This window comes from Chiloscyllium plagiosum, unplaced genomic scaffold (genome assembly GCF_037043375.1).
Source record: "Chiloscyllium plagiosum isolate Xiang-an unplaced genomic scaffold, Cpla_swu_hap1 HiC_scaffold_2, whole genome shotgun sequence".
Classification (NCBI taxonomy): domain Eukaryota; kingdom Metazoa; phylum Chordata; class Chondrichthyes; order Orectolobiformes; family Hemiscylliidae; genus Chiloscyllium; species Chiloscyllium plagiosum.
Window position 1 is genome coordinate 154,164,740 of NW_028270140.1, and position 18,275 is coordinate 154,183,014.

Below are 18,275 nucleotides of genomic sequence, written 5' to 3' on the forward strand. Positions count from 1 at the left end.
GTCACAGGTCTTCGAAGTTAAGAAACAAATTAAACAATTGGATCTCAACAGTTTGATTCAATGGATAGCACTTTGATCACAGTCAAAAGCTTGTGGGTTCAAGGCCCATTCTATAGACTTACACACACAATCCAACCAATAGTTCATTGCAGTACCAAGGGAGAGTTTCATTGTTGTAGACACACCTTGCAGATAGTACAGCACAAGTAGAGACCTTATAAGCCAGCATGCTTGTGCAAGTTCTTCAAAGGTTCCATCCAATTTAATTTTACTACAAAAATAACAGATTAATATTTGAAAGGTATTTAATTGGCTGTGAAATGTTTTGAAACGTCTCTGAAGAAACAGCAATCGCTTTCCTCATGAATCCCCTGACCAGTTGTCACCAATTTCGCTCCTTCTCAGCACTTGACTGGATCGGGCCTTCCCAGGCCATGTTGTTGCGCATCTGAAAATCAGCGAGGGACATGTAAGGCCACAGTGGTTCATCTGACCTCCAAAGTTAGAGAAAACCCTCAATTTCACCAAAACCAAAACAGTGCAGCCGAATTTGCTGACACGGCCCAAAATCTTAAGTGGCTTGTCTTCTGCAACAAGTTAGTCTAGAAGTGAATGCGACCAATAATCTTTTGTCTGCAAGTTATTTTCCAGTCAGCTTTCCAAAATTATTAAAAAACAATAAACAGCGGTGAGAAAAATAGACAGTTCGAAACACCGAAGCATGCTGGACCCTGAAACACCCACCTCCAAATTCAGATACAGCTCACCAAGGAACAGCACGAACGAGTGGAACTTCTTCCTGGTTTTTTCATCGCCTTTCACCGCCTCATCTCTCTTTACATATTCTGTCTGACACCTACAGGAAAAGGCAAACAACAATGACATTCAGAACTGGACGTTTAGCTGCTTGTTTCCTCAAGCCAATTTGCCAAACACCACAGCTCAATTGGGTGAAATTCTAACTTCTGAACTAAAAGGTGTTGCATTCAAGTCTCACACCAGAAGATTTGAGATCACATAGACTGACACTGCAGTGCAGGACTGAGGGAGCTGGAAACACCAGCCTATGAATGAATTGTTAAACAAAGTCACTGTCTAGCCTTTCAGGTGACAACACAAAAGAACTTTAGGCTCTATTACAAAGAGAATCGGGGAGTTGTCTCGAGTGCCCGAACCAACAATTATCCCTCAACCAACATCACCAAAAATTGATTAACTGGTAATTGTAACATGGCCGTTTATGGACATTTGCTGAGCCAAAGTTATCGGCTACAGTTCCTATATTACAACAAACACTACACTTCAGAAGTACTTAAACAGCAAAGTACTTGGAATATCATGAGCTAGTGAAAGATGCTGCACAAATGTAAATCTGGACGAAGGGGAGAAAGTGAGGTCTGCAGATGCTGGAGATCAGAGCTGAAAATGTGTTGCTGGAAAAGCACAGCAGGTCAGGCAGCATCCAGGGAACAGGAGAATCGACGTTTCGGGCATAAGCCCTTCTTCAGGCTAATGTCCGAAACGTCGATTCTCCTGTTCCCTGGATGCTGCCTGACCTGCTGCGCTTTTCCAGCAACACATTTTAAATCTGGACTAACCATGGTCATGTACAGCTTTCGTTTCACACCCTACTCTGTTTCATGAGAAATATAACATTTTGAAAAGGAAGGAGGACAGAATATTGGACAAAATCGGAGATAGTAATTTAACCTTGTGGGACACACGTGACCCAGCACTAACCTTTGTAGCAGCAGCTGCCGGAAGTTGTTATTTCTGGGGTTGATAGTTAGGTTCTGGGACAGGTAGTTACACAGCCGAGCCCCTGTGTATGTGAAGTTGGGCACTGTAGTCGCCTAGAGGAAGGAAAACGGTCAACTGAAAGTTACTACATGGAAGAGGTAGCCTAAAAAAAGTGACCATGAGCAATGCAGCGCTACATAACAAAAGCAAATACTAGAAATACTCAGGAAGTCAATCTGTTTCTCTCTCCATGGAAGCAACCGGAAAAAGTGAGAAGTGTAAGGATTCAAGTAGAGGAGTGAGGAAAGATGGGTGCAGCCAATAATAGAAAGAACGTAAGGGAAAGTATGTTACAAAGGGGCAGGGAGGCAGGAGAGATTTAATGACATAAGACCACAAGAGAAAATGCTGGAAAACTTTGACAAAGGGTCAGTTAGACTCGAAACATCAGCTCTTTTCTCTCCTTACAGATGTTGCCAGATCTGAGATTTTCCAGCATTTTCTCTTTTGGTTTCAGATTCCAGCATCCGCAGTAATTTGCTTTTATTAAATGACATAAGGATTGATTGGGAAAGGCAAGAGGGATGAGAATGGAACAAGAAGAAAACAAATAAAAGATGAGCCCAGAATTACAATAACAGAGTCATGACCAGAAACTGCAGCCGACTAAGTAATGAAGCAGTGAATATGGTTTGAAATTTTATTAATCTTGGTGAACAGAAAAATGAAGTGTCTGATTGATAAATGAGATTCTGAGCATCAAGATTCCATTGAGCCTTAATAGAACCACATACAAGGTCAAGGACAGAAAGGTCATGTTGGGACCAAACCCCAAAAGCAACAAACATCCAAAAGCTCAGAGCTGCAACTGACGACATTACAGATAGCAGTGACCTAATCTGCATTCACTCTCTGCCTATAAAGGCAATCTAACGTTGAGGAGTGAACACCATACATAACTGATATAAACATTACGAGTAAATTAGTTTCATCTGAAAAGAGTGGTTGAGGCAATGGATAGTGGGAAGGGAGCAAGGAAAAGGGCAACTGTTACATTTCCCATACTCTCAGAAAGGATGACTGCTGACTAGGCCAGCATTTATTGCCCACCCCTAATTGCTTTGAAAAAGGGTGGAGGCGAGTTATCTTCTTGAACCAATGCAGTCCATGTGCTTTAGGTAGACCCACAATGCCATTAGGAAGATAATTCAAGGATTTTGACTCAACGACACCGAAGGAATAGCAATATATATCTAACTCAGGATGTTGAATGGTTTGGAGGGGAACTTGCAGGAGATGGTGACCAGGCATCTGCTGCTTTTGTCCTTCTAGATGGAAGTGGTCATGGGTTTGGAAATGCTGCCTAAAGATCTTCGGTGAAAATTTGCAGTCCATCTTGTAGAAAGTACACACTGCTGCTGACAGTGTGTTGGAGGAAGTGGATGTTTGTGGATGTGGTGCTAATCAAGCAAGCTGCTGTGCCCTGATGGTGTCAAGCTTGAGTGTTGTTGCAGCTGACTCCATCCACGCAAGTGGGGAGTATTCCAACACACTCCTGACTTGTGCCTTGTGGGCAGACTTTGGGGAGTCAGTTGCTGAGCTACTCATTGCAATATTCCGAGCTTTTGATCTGCTTTTGTAGCCACCATGTTTATTTGGCAAGTCCGTTTGAGCTTCTGGTCAATGATAACCCCAAGGATGTTGATAGTGGGGGAATTCATTGATGTCTCTTATTGGAGACAGTCATTACCTGGCATTTGTGTGACATGAATGTTACTTGCTACTTGTCACCTCAAGCCTGGATATTGTCCAGATGTCACTGCATTTGAACAGTATCTAAGAAGTCATGAATGGTGTTGAACAGTGTGTAATCACAGTCAACATTCCCACTCCCCACCTTATGAGGGAAGGTCATTAATGAAGCAGCTAAAGGAGTTTGGGCCAAGAATATTATCCTGAGGAGCTCCTGTAGAGATGCCCTGGAGCCGACTTGGCTGCTCTCTAACAACCAGATGGCTTAGGGGTAGTATCACTAGCTTATTAATCAAGAAGCTCAGCTAAAGTCTCAGGGACCTGGGTTCAAATCCTGCCAATGGCAGATAGCGGAGTTTGAATTCAGTAAAAACAAATCTGCAATAACACCACCCCCTCTCCAGCCTATCACCCTCACCTTAACCTCCTTCCACCTATCGCATTCCCAACGCCCCTCCCCCAAGTCCCTCCTCCCTACCTTTTATCTTAGCCTGCTTGGCACACCTTCCTCATTCTTGAAGAAGGGCTTATGCCCGAAATGTCGATTCTCCTGCTCTTTGGATGCTGCCTGACCTGCTGCGCTTTTCCAGCAACACATTTTTCAGCTCTGATCTCCAGCATCTGCAGTCCTCACTTTCTCCTAATAACAATCTAATGACCATGAAACCATTGTTGATTGTTGGAAACTCTGCCCAAAACATTGATTCTCCTGCTCCTCGGATGCTGCCTGACCTGCTGTGCTTTTCCAGCACCACACTCTCGACAGTTGGAAAAACCCATCTGGTCACAAATACCCTTTAAGGAAGGAAATCTGCCATTTTCATTGATCTGGCCTTAATGTTACACCAGATTCTCAGTGATGAAATGGATTCTCAACTGCTCTTTGGCTTGTGAGATCATTTCAATCAGTTCAAAGGCAACTAGGGACAGGCAATCAATGCTAACCAGCCAGTGACACGAGTGGAAAGACACCATCTTCTTATGTTCCAGATAAAACTCCAACCAGCAGAGTTTGCCCCGATACTGACTGATTGCAGTTTTCTGGATTCCTTGGCTCATGCCATTTACTTGCCCTTATTCAGGTCTAAAACACCATTGGCAAACCCACTCTTCTACCCTTTCAAACTGGATGCAAAATGCAATCATGTTGTGGACCCTGACAATTAGTGATCGCTGTACCAAGTGAATCAGTGTCAAACTTGCATGTGTTGTGAAAATTACACTCCAATGATAATTTCTTTCTCAAGAACACAAAAATCTGGAGGAGTAAGCCATTCAGCCCTTTGAGCCTGTTCTGCCATACAGTACAAGCATGGCTTATCAACCATCACAACACCCTTATCAACCACTTTTCCCCCTCCATATCCTTGGGCATTTCCAGACAAAGCCAACTAATTTGTGAAATCATACAATGTCTTGGCCTTGATTACGTATATCAGTGAATTCCATGGGCTCACCACTCTCAGGGTGAAGTCTGTCTGATATCCTTGGACTGTGATCCCTGGTTCCAGACTGCCCCATCATCAGGGACATCTTCCAACATCAACTCTTGATTAGAATTTTACAGATCCCGCTGAGATCTCCCCATTGTTCTTCTGAAATCCAGTGAATATAATCCTAGCTGATTTAACCTCTTCTCATACATCAGGTCTGAAAAATTTTGTTGCACTCTCTTTCGCAAGAGCATCCTTCCTCAGATAAGGAGACCAAAAGTGGCATTCAATATTCCAGGTGAGGCCTCACCAAGGCCTTGTATAATTGTGGAAAGACATCCCTGCTCTTGTACTTAAATCCTCTTGGTATGAAGGCCAACATACAGTTTACCTTCTTGATCACCTGCTGTACCTCTTATGCTTATATTCAGTGACTGATGTGCGAAGTCTTGTTACACATTCGTCTCAATTTATAACCATTCAGCTAACAAACTACCTTCCTGTTTCAGCTCCCAAAGTGAATTACCTCTCATTTATCCACATTATCCTGCATCTATCATTTATTTGTCCAATAATTCAGCTTGTCCAAATCACACTGAAGCATCCTGCTCACAGCTCACCCTCTCATTCAGCTGTAATTAAGAACAAGTTCTGATGGAGATGTCACGTGACCTGCTAGTCCAATCAGGGAGAGACTAGAAAATCTGCACAAGGTGTGGGTGAACTTGTCCAGCAGTGAAATCAGGGAGCTAGGCATCTATCGACTGTGTAATGTACTCAGCAAATAAGTGTTTCCAGTTGTAATAAATCATTGCATTCGAAAAATTAACCAGCAGAGCCAAGCTTACGTATAATTACAACAGCTTTATGTTCTCTGCATATTCAGAGATATTACATTTAATTCCCTCATCCAAATTCATTCACATATATTGTGAATTGTTGAGGCCCAAGCCCTAAACCCTAAAGTACCCCACTAGTCACTGCTTGCCATTCGGAAAAAGACCCAATTATTCTTACTCTGTTTCCTGTCCACTAACTAGTTTTCTATCTTTCTCAATATTCTACCGTCCCATTCCATGCTAATCTTTTATGTAGGACTTAGTCAAAAACTTTCAGAAAGTCGAAATAAACCACCTTAACTGGCATCCCCCCACACCATCCCCATCAACTCTATTTTTCACACCCTCAAAGAATTCCAGTGGACTTGTCAAACATGAATTCCCTTTCGTAAATCGATGATGACTCTGTCCATCTGGCCACTATTTTCCAAATGCTCAGCTGTTAATTCTTTTATAACGGACTCAAGCATTTTCCCATGACCAACATCAGGTTGACTGGTCTAAAATTCCTGTTTTCCCTGTGTCTTTTTGAAATAGAGGGGTTACATTAGTTGCCATCCAATCTGTAGGCACTGTAGCACATAGCATAAAATCTTGAAAATGACCACCAATTCATCCACCACTTCTAGAGCCACTTGGTTAAGCTTTTTAAAATTCATTCACGAGGGCATTGCTGGCTAGGCCAGCCTTTACTGCCCATCCTGAACTGCCCAGATGGCATTTTAGAATCAACCACGCCAGGTCAGGTAAGGATGGCAGTTTCCTTCCCTAAAAGACATTAGTGAACCAACTGGGTTTTTTCCACAATCGATAATGGATTCATGGTCATTAGACTCTTCATTCCAAATTTTCACTGAATTCAAATTTCACCATCTGCCTGGGTCTCTGGATTAACAATAACCCAGCAATAATACCACTAGGCCATTGCCTCCCTGAGTACTCTGCGACGTAGATATCAGGCCCCAGGGATTTATCTGCTTTTAATCCCATAAATAACCCCAACACAATTTCCCTGCTAAAAACTGATTTCCTTCAGTTCCTCCCTCTCACTAAACAGTGTTGCCCAACATTTCTGCTATTTGTTATTTGTGCCTTCCTTTGTGAACAGAACTAAAGTATGCATTTAGTTTTGCTCCCCATTATGAATTCTCCTGTTTCTGATTGTAGGGAACCTACATTTATCTTCACCAAACCTTTTCTCTTCACGTATGTAGAAAAACATTTAAACTCAGTTTGTGTGTTACTTGTCAGCTTACTCTTGTACTGTTTTCCCTTTCTTAATCAATTCCCTAGTCATCCTTTGCTAAATTTTAAGCTCCTACTCATTTAGTCTGTAATTGTTTTCAGGCCAATTTCTCTGTCCCTTCCATGGATCTAGTATTAGATATTTTTTCCTGTGCATGATGTTTTGGCCACCCATCCCATTTTACTTTTGTGCCAGACAGCAATGAATGACCGTTGTTGCTGTTCACCTTTGCACTCTTGGAATGATTGCCATTGCCTTTCCACTATCATCCCTTTAAGTAATGTTCCCTAACTATCATTGCCAAATCGAGCCTCACACCTTCGGAATTCCTTCTATTTAGATTCAGGACTGCGAGTCTCAAAATCAACATCACTCTCCATTTTCATGAGGAATTCTAAAATATTTGGTTGCTCAGCATCAAAGGGCGTCACACAACTACACTGTCAACTATTCCTTTCTCATGACATGCTCTCTAGTCAGTTTCTCAATGTATTGGTCCAGAAACCAGCAGACATACTCTTCAGGACTTCCTCCTCTTTACCATTACTACTGATGTGATTTGCACAATGTATATATAGATTAAAGCCACCTAAAATTACAGTTGTTCTTTTATTGCATGCATCATTGCTTAATGCCATTCCAAATGTCACCCCAACAGTATAGGGGTCTGAAAAATCTCCAGCTGTTTTATTGCGTTTTGGTCTAACTCTACCCATACCTGATTCCACATTATTGGAGCCTCTATCCTTCCTCACGATTGCTCGTTAGAGGAAATTAATACAATGTAACTACAACACCTTTTCCTTCTTGCCTATCTTTCTTAAATACTGAATACAGTTGGATATTCAGTTCCTAACCCCGGCCACCTTTCATCCACATCTCTTACAATATCATACCTGCTTTGATCAACTTGCACGATTAAGTCATCCACTTTATTTGCAAATGCTCCATGCATTAAGGTACAAAGTCAAATGGCCTGTCTTGTTAAGATTACTTATCACAATCCCACCATTTTTCACTATCTTGATTGATTGATCCTGGCCCTCAATTCCTCTGCTTAGCACTTGTCTTATTCTCCTGTCTTTTGTCCTTGATCCCCCTTCCTCTGACTCATTGCATAGTTTCACATCTTGCTGCCATTTTAGTCTTTGGAGATAAAAGTGTAATCAGTTTGAAAGGTCAATTGAACATACGGTGTAGACAACTGGATCTATCTAAAGAAAAGTTAAGTACTAAAGAAGAAATGAACATGAACCGATGAGGGGAAGTTGGGGGTCTCCCCTCCAATCTCTCTCAATGTTAACGTCAGTGCCCAGGAATAAAAACTTCAACAGTCATTCACTGAAAACTCAAGACCTATAAACCAGGCCAACATGACACAACATCTTTACAACTGGGCCCAGACTCAAAAACTCTACTATCAAGGACTCGTAAAAACTTGAAGTTCAATTACCTTAGATTTCCTGTCTGTTGAAGACAATGCCCCTGGCCCCCTTTATACTCATTACCAGCATGTTTGATTTTACTTTTTTTGTGGATTGTGATAACATTTATTCATAAAAACCTTGCAATTTGGCTCGCTCATTTTAGAAGTATGTTTTCATTGAACTGTGATAACTGTATACTAAAAAAGTGAAAATATTTGTTGAGACAGACCAGAAAAGGTTTGATTAAAAAGAGAGAAGCCAATCCCTCCACCTGGTCATAACAATACAAACACAGTCTAACACCCCTGATATTTCATGCATGTGCTCTCTTCCTCCCAACCAAACACCACTCACAAACAGACTGGCAAATCTCACCTGCTGATAGATTATTTCTACCACTTCTTGAAGTGCTTCATCAGTGTTGACCCAGCCATTCATCATCTCCGTGAACTGCACAATCTCCAGTTCAAAGCTCCCAGGCAGAGAGGTCAGTAGAGTCAAAAAATCATGGAGATAATCAGCAAGTATGAGGTCAGAGGGTATTTCAAAATCCACAAATGCCTCATCTGGAACTTTCTGTTGAGACACCAAGGGTAAAGGCACATATTAAACAAGGAAGAGCAAAGGGAAGTTTACAAGATGATGAGGAACGTGCAAACAGAAGTAGCCCATTCAGTCTGACCCGCCATTCAATATGATCAAGGCTGATTCACCCCATTACCTACATGCCCCTGATGAGAAATCTATCTCCACAGACTCAGTAATTCCACAGAGAAGTAAAAACGTTCACAATCCTCTGGCTAAAAATAGTTCCAACTCAGAACAAAACAGCACCCCTCCCTTTACTTTTAAATTGTGCACACCCCTGCAACGGTTTCTAACTTCCCAACCAGAAGAGACTTGGCTATATCTACTCCGTCCATCCCTTTTTAAATATTTTGTCAGTTTCACTGAGTACACCTCTTGCTCTTCTAAATACAATATTAACACAAATAGATGGACCAAGCGTAGGTCACCCAGCCCATCAAGCCTGCGCCGTCATTCAATAAGATCATTGCTGATCTGATTTCAACTGCAACTCTACGTTCACATATCCTTGATAACCTTCATTGTCCTTGATTATCAAGGACAATCTATCTCTGCTTTAAAAATACCGAAGGGGGATCCAAGATGGCGGCGATCTGAAAGATCTGCTCTGCTGGGCTCTGCACAATTCAGGCGAAGTGGTGCTTTTGCCCTCCCCATCTAAGTTATTTCAGAAAAATTCGAGAATTAAACAGTTGGGGAATCATTATAAATTTTTTTTTTGGTAAGTGATGACGACAAAAGGTAAAGGTTCAACTAAGTCTGAATATATGGGACATTCGCCAGCAGCATCAGGCACACCCGCAACCGTAGCTACAGCCTCCTTTGAAACTTTGTTCAAATCACTTACCCAACAGACCTTGGCTGCAGAGTTCTTGAACTCCAGGAAATGATCAAGGCGAGTCACACTAGGCTGGAACTGAACTCCTGCACGAGCAGGAGCTTGAAGGGCTCGGAAAGCAAATGGAAGAGGTTGAACAGCGGAACACAGCAGAGACTGTGACCAAGTCCTCGAGAAACGGGATTGGGCCTTAACTGTTTGAGGTCATCAACCTGCTCAGAGGTAAGAGAAAGAATATCCGGATCATCGAGTTGCCGGAGGGAGTGGAAGGCAAGCAGCCAGTAAGTTTTTTTTGAAGACTGGCGGCTGCAAATTCTTGGTTGGGAGGCTGAAGCAGGTCGACAGAGCTCACCGGCTTACAGTACGCAGGCCGGGTTCCGACCAGCACCCCTGTCCGGTCCTAGTGCGATTTCAATGCGACAGGGACAAGCAGAGTTTTATGGAAGCTTCCAGAAAGCAGGGGAAGGATCCACAGGCCTTGATTTACAAAGGATCCAGGATAATGTTCTTCCAGGACTTTTCTGCAGCCATGATCCGTAAAAGGAAGTCCTTTGATGAGGTTAAGAGAAGACTGAGGGACCTCTGTATTCAGTAAGGTATCTGGTGGTGCTTCATTTTACTCATGGGTCTGTATGCTCATTTGATTCTTCAGAAAAAGCAAAAACCTTTCTGGACACTTTAAAATAGACTGGATGGTCGAAAGGATATGGACATTTTTTCTAATCTGCCCAAGTATCACACAAGGATTGATCTTTTCCTATCCCTGCAATTTTTTTTGGATTCGGTGATGTCCTGCACAATTGGGAATATTAACATTTCAGATCACGCAACAGTAAACTTAGTGGTCAAGATTAAGGGCAATGTCACAGGTTCAAGGCACTGGCAAATGGATCCCTTTATTTTCAAGGGCATTAAGTTCATTGAGTATTTCTCTAATGAGTTTAAAGCATTCTTAGCCATCAATTTATATATGACTAGTAACCTGTCCATTCTCTCGGAGACTGCTAAGGCTTATGCAAGGGGGATAATTGATCTCTTACCCTGCCAGTTGGAAGCAACAGAAGGGAGAGCAGCAGTGTCTGCTCAAGGCACGACTGAAAGCAGCCAGGACGGCATATTGTAATAAGCTATCGGTGGCTAAGTTACAGCAGGTCACAGGTCTTGGGTCCACCTTGAATTCCATGCTCACTCAGACAGCAAGGAAGGAACTTTCTTTTGCGAAACAAAGGTTGCTTGAGCACGGTGTCAGGCTGGGCAAATATCTGGCCAGGAAAAACACACACTGTTTTACTTCCATTGTTAAAGCGGACCAGACCAGTTTCATAAAGGGCCACAGATCCACCAACAATGTTAGGTTACTTAATATGGTCCAAGCGTGTCAACAGCAATCAGTTCAGGGATTAGTGATCTCTTTTGATGCAAGGAACGCATTTGATCAGGTTGACCAGCCATAACGTTTTTTAAAGGAACGGTTTGGGCAAGGTGAAGTCATTATTAGGTGGATCCTTTATAGTGATCCTCTGGCTGCAGTTTTCACCAACGATGTAATTTTTGGTGTCTGTAGGAACAGTCAGCAAGGCTGTCCCCCTCACCTATACTTTTTACATTGGTGAATGAACTGCTGGCAGAGGCAGAGGTTATCCACAGGGATCCTAACATAACTGCCCCAGAAGTGGGATCAAAGGCACACAAGATCACATTATATGCGAATGACGCTCGAATCTGTTTGCCAAACCCAGTAGTTTCTGTACCCTATTAGATACAATGTATTAATTATTTGGCTCCTTTTCACATGAAGATTAATTGTTCAAAATTGGAGGCTATGCCTATAGGGGGGGGGGGGGGGGGGGGGGGGGTGTCGTCAGGGAAAACGATGTCGAGGGTGAGTCACTGTTTCCCTTAAAGTGGTCACGGGGGTTTCCTTATTTAGGTATTTTTGTTACTCCTGTCTTCGATCAGTTACTTAAGACTAATTTTATCCACTTGTTTCACAAAGTTAAACAAGATCTTCAAAGATGGGAGGCTCTTCCAATATCTTGCTTCGGTCAAGTAGCCCTTATTAAAACAATGTCCTTCCTTGTTTGCTATACCCTCTGCAAATGCTTCCTTTGATTTTTCCCAGGCAAACATTATGCAGACTTAATAGATGGTTTCGCTCTTTTATCTGACACCACAGGCAGCCCCTTATTAAGCTCGCCAAATTGCAAGTGCCTCAAGAACTGGGGGAAAGGGACCTCCCTGATATTAAAAGATATTAATTTCCCTTTTATCTTTTCTGAGTGACTGGGTTCGAGAGGACCTGGCATCAATACGGTTAGATATTGAGGCCTCCCAGGCAAAGTGTCCTCTTATTAGCCTGTTGTTCTTAGATAAACTGAGGGGAGTTACGGAATAGTGTCGTAATCCAATAATTATTAATAGGCGATTGGAGGGCAATGCGGCAGAGCGAGGATAATATATCTAAAACTTCTTTTCTTACCCCTATAGCTGGTATGCTAGGGTTCCAGCCAGGGAATAATGGACCCCAGGTTTAAACTCTGGGTAGCTAGGGGAATTTCCTGTTTGGGTGACTTACTTGTGGATGAAACAATGGTGTCCTTTGGCCAAATAAACCCCAAGTATGGATTATCTAGCAGAGACCTTTTTTTGTTTTTCCAGATTGGAGATTTTATTCAAAAAGGAACTCTGCTTTGGACTGACTCCTACAGATCCGATACAGAGAAGAGGGTGCTTCATTCCAAGATCACGGTCTCAGTTAGCACTCGTTATCATCTGTTGAGGGATGGTTCCTTGGATAGTACTGAGCGATGAGAGAGATCTGGGGGAGAGTTAGGAGTTGAAATCTCCTCAGACATGGGAGCATACTTGTCTAGCTATGACGAGCTGATTTAGTGAACTCGGTAGGAACCAGAGAGGAAGAATTTCGAGTAAATGCAGGTCTAATAAATGCAGCTCTTGAAGGTCGGGAGCTATTGTTTCGTTGTGCACGATACGTGCACTCAAATCTAGTGCCTTAAGTTTTGTTCTTGAATTATTTTTGCAATTGAGTCTTAGTTGATTTACTCTGATGTACATTTCGCTGTCTTTTTCTGTCACTGTCTTGCATTCTCAAAATTAAAAATACTTCCTCTGTATTTTTCCTCCAACCTCACCTTTTATTCACCACTTCCTAAAACTGGGCCATCACCACCCACTTAACATTTAAAACCCATTCTACTCCACAGTTATGCAGTTCCCAATCACATCTGTACCAGCACAGTTCAGATGCAGACCATCTCAATAGTACAAATCCTACTTTCCCCAGTGTTGGTCCTAGTACCTCAGGACCAAACCCCACTTGCCTTGTACCTGTGTTTCAGCTATTCATTTATATGTTAATTTGCTCGTAGCTCAGATAATAATCTACAGATTACACCTTTGAGCTTCGTTTTTTTAATCTGGTGCCTAGCTCTGCAGACTGGAGATGCACAACTTCATTCCCAGTTCTACAGGTGTCATTGGTGCCAACACTGATCCCCCTCCCCCTGAACCCTAGCACTGGTCAGAGAACACAGTCACCAGGACTCATTCTCTTGGCTGTAGAGATTACGCTGTCCCCTATGATTATATTCTGTTTGCCTCCATCACTTTGACTTGTAATACTGTGTCATGCTAATTTAGCTCATGTCTCCCACAGCCCTGCTTTGATCTAAACAAGCCGAGAGAACCTCAAACCTATTGGAGTTTGCAGTTTTCATCCTCATCTCTAACTTATATACTAGTCCCCTGATTTGGAGATTATGCCCTCTGCATTTTGCATCTAATCTGCAAGTACGCTATGATTCTTGCATATTTCACTAATATTACCCCTCGTTCTTCAGAACTCCAAAGAGTATAGGCCAAACTTACTCAACCTCTTCTCCTAAGACAATCTTTCCAAACCTGGCATTTGCTTAGTAAGCCTTTTCTGGACTGCCTCCAATATCAGTAGAGCTTCCTTAGATAAAAGGAACAAGAACTATTTACAGTAGTTCAGTTGTGGTTAAACTAGGGCCTTGAATAGTTTTACAAAGACCTGTTACATTTATACTCAATACCATTTGAAATAAAGCTCAACATTCCATTTACCTTCCCCACTAAATTGAAGTTGCGTGCTATTTTTTTGCGAAGGATCTTTAGTGAACTTCTGCAGTGCATCTTGTAGATAGTACACACTACTGTGACTGAGCATTAGTGATGGAGGGATTGGATGCTTGTGGATGTGCTGCCAATCAAGTGGGCTGTTTTATCCAAGGTAGTGTCAAGCTTCTTGGGTATTGTTGGAGCTGCACCCATCCCAACTAGTGAATTCTAGATTCTATCACATTCCTGCACCTTCCTTCTGGGGAGTCAGAAGGTGGTCACACACTACAGTATTCCCAGCCTCTGACCTGCTCTTGCAGCTACATGAGGCAAGTCCAGTTAAGTTTCTGGTAAATAGTAACTCCAAAGGATGTTGATAGTAGGAGATTCAGTGATAATAACACCGTTGAATATAATGGGGCAGTGGTTAGATAGTCACTAGTTGGAGATGGTCATTGCTTGGCATTTGTGAGGTGTGAATGTGACTTACCACTTCGTCAGCCCAAGCCTGGATACTGTCCAGATATCATTGCATTTGGACATGGATTGCTTCAGTATCTGAGGAGTTAGGAATGTTGAACATTGTTCACCTATGATCGCACACTATATCTGACATGATGGAGAGGTTATTGATGAAGCAGCTGAAGATGGTTGGGCTGAGGACACTGCCCTGAGAAACTCTTAGAGATGTCCTGGAGTAGAATGGACTAACCCCCACCAACCACAACCATTTTCCTATGTACCAGGTATGACTTCAAACAGTGGAAACTTCACCCCGAGAGCCATTGATTCCAGTTTTTCCAGGGCTCCTGGATGCCACACCCGATCAAATAAGGGCCTGGATGTCAAGGACTGTTACTCTCACCTCACCTCTGGAAGTCAGCTCTTTTGTCCATGTTTGATCCAAGGCTGCAATGAGGTCAGGAGCTGAGTGGCCCTGGTGGAACCCAAACTAGGCATCACTGAGCAGGTGCTGTTTGATAGCACCATTGATGACATCTTCCATCATTTCACTGATGATCAAGGCATGATAACTGGCTTGTTAACCAGAGTTGCATTTATACTGCTTTTTGTGTGCAAACCTGGTCAATTTTCCACATTGTCAGGTAGATGCTATTTAGAACATGGAAGTGCCCCACGACACTATGGGGGGTATTCTCAATGTGAAGGCAGGACTTTGTCTCCACAATGCCTGCGCAGTGATTACTCTTACTGATCCTGTCATAGACAGATGCATCTGCAGCCAAAGTGGTAAGGATGAGGTCACGAATATTTTTCCCTAATCCCTCACCACCTGTTACAGATGCAATCTTGCAGCTCTGTCCTTTCAGACCCAACCAGCTCAATCAGCAGTGTTGCTGCCGAACTACTCTTGGGTGGATATTAAAACACCCACCTGCAGTGCATTTTGCACTCTTGCCACCCTCAGTGTCTCCTCTAAGTGTTCTTCAACTGATTGATCAGGTGGTTTACTTGCCATCAGACTTCAAGGATACTAAAGTCAGTTTTGAGGACTCCCAGGTCAACTCCCTCCTGACTGTATACCTGCGTGCCATCACCTTTGCTGGGTCTGTCCTACTAATGGGATAGAACAAATCCAGGGATTGTGATGTTGGTGTCTGGGACATTGTAAGGTATGATTAAACTGGAGTATGATGTTGTTGCTTGGCTAGTCTGTGAGACAGCTCTCCCAATTTGGACACTAGCCCCTATATTAGTAATGAGGACTTTGCAGGACTGAGAGGGCTGTTTCTGCTGTTGCCTTTCTCGGGGTCTAGGTTGATACCGAGTGGAATGGCTGATTTAATTTCTTCGTTCAGACTTTCTAACAATTGATAGGTTTGTTAGGCCATTTCAGACAGCAACTGACAGTCAACCACACTGCTGTGGATTTGAAGTCATGCTTAGGGCAGACCAGGTGAAGATTGCAGACAATACTGAGCTACATGGGGTTCTTCTTTCCAACAATCATTTCATGTTTCTAAATTCCAGATTTTTTTTGTATTGAACTCAAATTTCATCAGCTGCTGTGGCAGGCTTTGAACCTGGATCAGCCGAACATTAGCCAAGTTTCTAGAGTCATAGTCTAACGATAATACCACTTGGCTACTACATTCCTCAGACAGCACCTTCCAAACCCATGACCACTTACATCTGAATGAACAAGGGCAGCAGAACACCGTGCCCTGCAAGTTCCATTCCAAGCCGCTCACCATCCTGACTTGGAAATATGTTGCCGCTCCTTCAGTATCACTGGGTCAAGATCCTGGAATTCCCTCCCTAAGGGCATTGTGGGTCTACCTACAGCAGTTCAAGAAGGCAGCTCACCCCTACTGTCTATGGGGCAACCGAAGGACAGGCAATAAATGCTGGCCAGCCAACAATGCCGATGTACCACAAAGGAATTTCAAAAAAGATTGATGCATGACAGACCCGAAATCCCCATGTACTGTAGTTTTGCATAGTCTCTCGCCATTCAAGAAATCAACAAATTAATTTTAAAAGAGTTTTGCACTTTGCCCTCAAAACTCTCTCATTGTCATTCCACCCATCTGCATACCCCAACATTCAAGACCCCACACCTCCCACTAAACTGGGCTTACAACGTGTGTTTCGTTTCTGCATAACGTAATTGGAATTGTTCATGATGACCGAGTCTGGAATTGCTCGCACATTAGTTTCCAGATTAACAGGTATGCACAGGTGTGGACGCCTTATTCCCCAACCTCGTTCTCTTTGAAGCCTGTGTTAACTTTGAGCTCCCATTTTCTTTTTGGTGACTTAAAAAAGCTCTTGCTGTGCATCTTGGTATTACTTGCAAGATTGCGCTCAAAGCTTACCTTTTCCCGCTGTCATTTTTGTGAATGTCTTTTGTTGTTCAAGTTAATGCTAGCCTTAACTTCCTTGGTTCACCAGTTGGCTTTTCCTTCCCTAAAATCCTTTTCTCAGTAGGATGTATCTTTGGTTCGAGTCCCAATCTAGTTTTAAATTTCTGCCATTTTTCCTCAACTGTCTTCGCTGCTAAACTCTTTATACATCTGCCCTGTCAAGGCCCTTAATCTTGTACGTGGGGTACTGGCAGACACAGTTCTTGGAGCCCAGTGCAAAGGGACAGTGTGATTTGGACAAGTTGAGCAACTGGACAAATGCATAACCGATGAAGCATCACATGGATACATGAGGTTATCCACACTGGCAGCAAAATCAGGAAGACAGGTGATGATGTGAATGGTGATAGATTTCAGAAGTAGGGGGTACAACAAGACCTGTATGTCCTCGCATAGATTAGATTAGATTAGATTAGATTACTTACAGTGTGGAAACAGGCCCTTCGGCCCAACAAGTCCACACCGACCCGCCGAAGCGCAACCCACCCATACCCCTACATTTACCCCTTAAACCTAACACTACGGGCAATTTAGCATGGCCAATTCACCTGACCCGCACATCTTTGGACTGTGGGAGGAAACCGGAGCACGCGGAGGAAACCCACGCAGACACGGGGAGAACGTGCAAACTCCACACAGTCAGTCGCCTGAGTCGGGAATTGAACCCGGGTCTACAGGCGTTGTGAGGCAGCAGTGCTAACCACTGGGCCACCGTGCCGCATACTTGTCACTGAAAGTAAGCATGCAGATGCGGTAGACAATAAAGGCAGCAAATGATATGTAAAGCCTTCATAGTAAGAGGGCGCAAGCATAGGAGCAGGGATGTTTTGCTTCCTGAGACGACAACTAGAATACTGTTTATAGCTTTGGTCTCTTATTGGAGGAAGGATATTCTGGTTATAGAGGGAGTACAATGAAGCTTTACCAGACTGATTCCTGGGATTGCAGGACTGATGTATAGGGAGAGACTGAATTGGTTATAACTATATTCACTCAAGTTTAGAAGTATGAGGGGAGATATCAGAGTAACCTATAAAATTCCAACATGTTTAGATATGGTAATCACAGAAAGCATGCTGCTGATAACTGGAGAGTCCAGAACCTGTCTAAATCATAGTCTAAAGATACAAGGTAGACCACTGAGGATTGGGTTGAGGAGAAATTTCTTTCAAGTGGTGAGCCTATGGAATTTTCTGCCACAGAGTGGTCAAGGCCAAAACACTGAATGTCTTCAAGGAGTTAAATATAGTTATTCAGGTCAAAGGTCCAGAACAAAAATCTTCAGCTGCTTCATCAATGACCTTCCCTTGACCATAAGGTCAGAAGTGGGGATGTTTGCCAATAATCACACAATGTTCAACACAATTCATGATACCTCAGATACAGAAGTAGTCCATGTTCAAATGAAACAAGATCTGGATAA

General features: G+C 42.9%; 1 protein-coding gene across 1 annotated transcript in view; it reads right to left on the reverse strand.

The window, feature by feature from the left end:
* The window catches only part of paip1 (poly(A) binding protein interacting protein 1), a 71,282-nt gene that overhangs the window by 22,058 nt on the left and 30,949 nt on the right, over positions 1-18,275 (reverse strand). The window contains exons 3-5 of the mRNA XM_043703143.2: positions 8,813-9,013; positions 1,741-1,853; positions 745-856 (exon numbers count right to left, since the gene is read on the reverse strand). Of these exons, the coding sequence (XP_043559078.2) occupies positions 745-856; positions 1,741-1,853; positions 8,813-9,013 (426 nt within the window). The remainder of the gene's footprint in view (positions 1-744; positions 857-1,740; positions 1,854-8,812; positions 9,014-18,275) is intronic.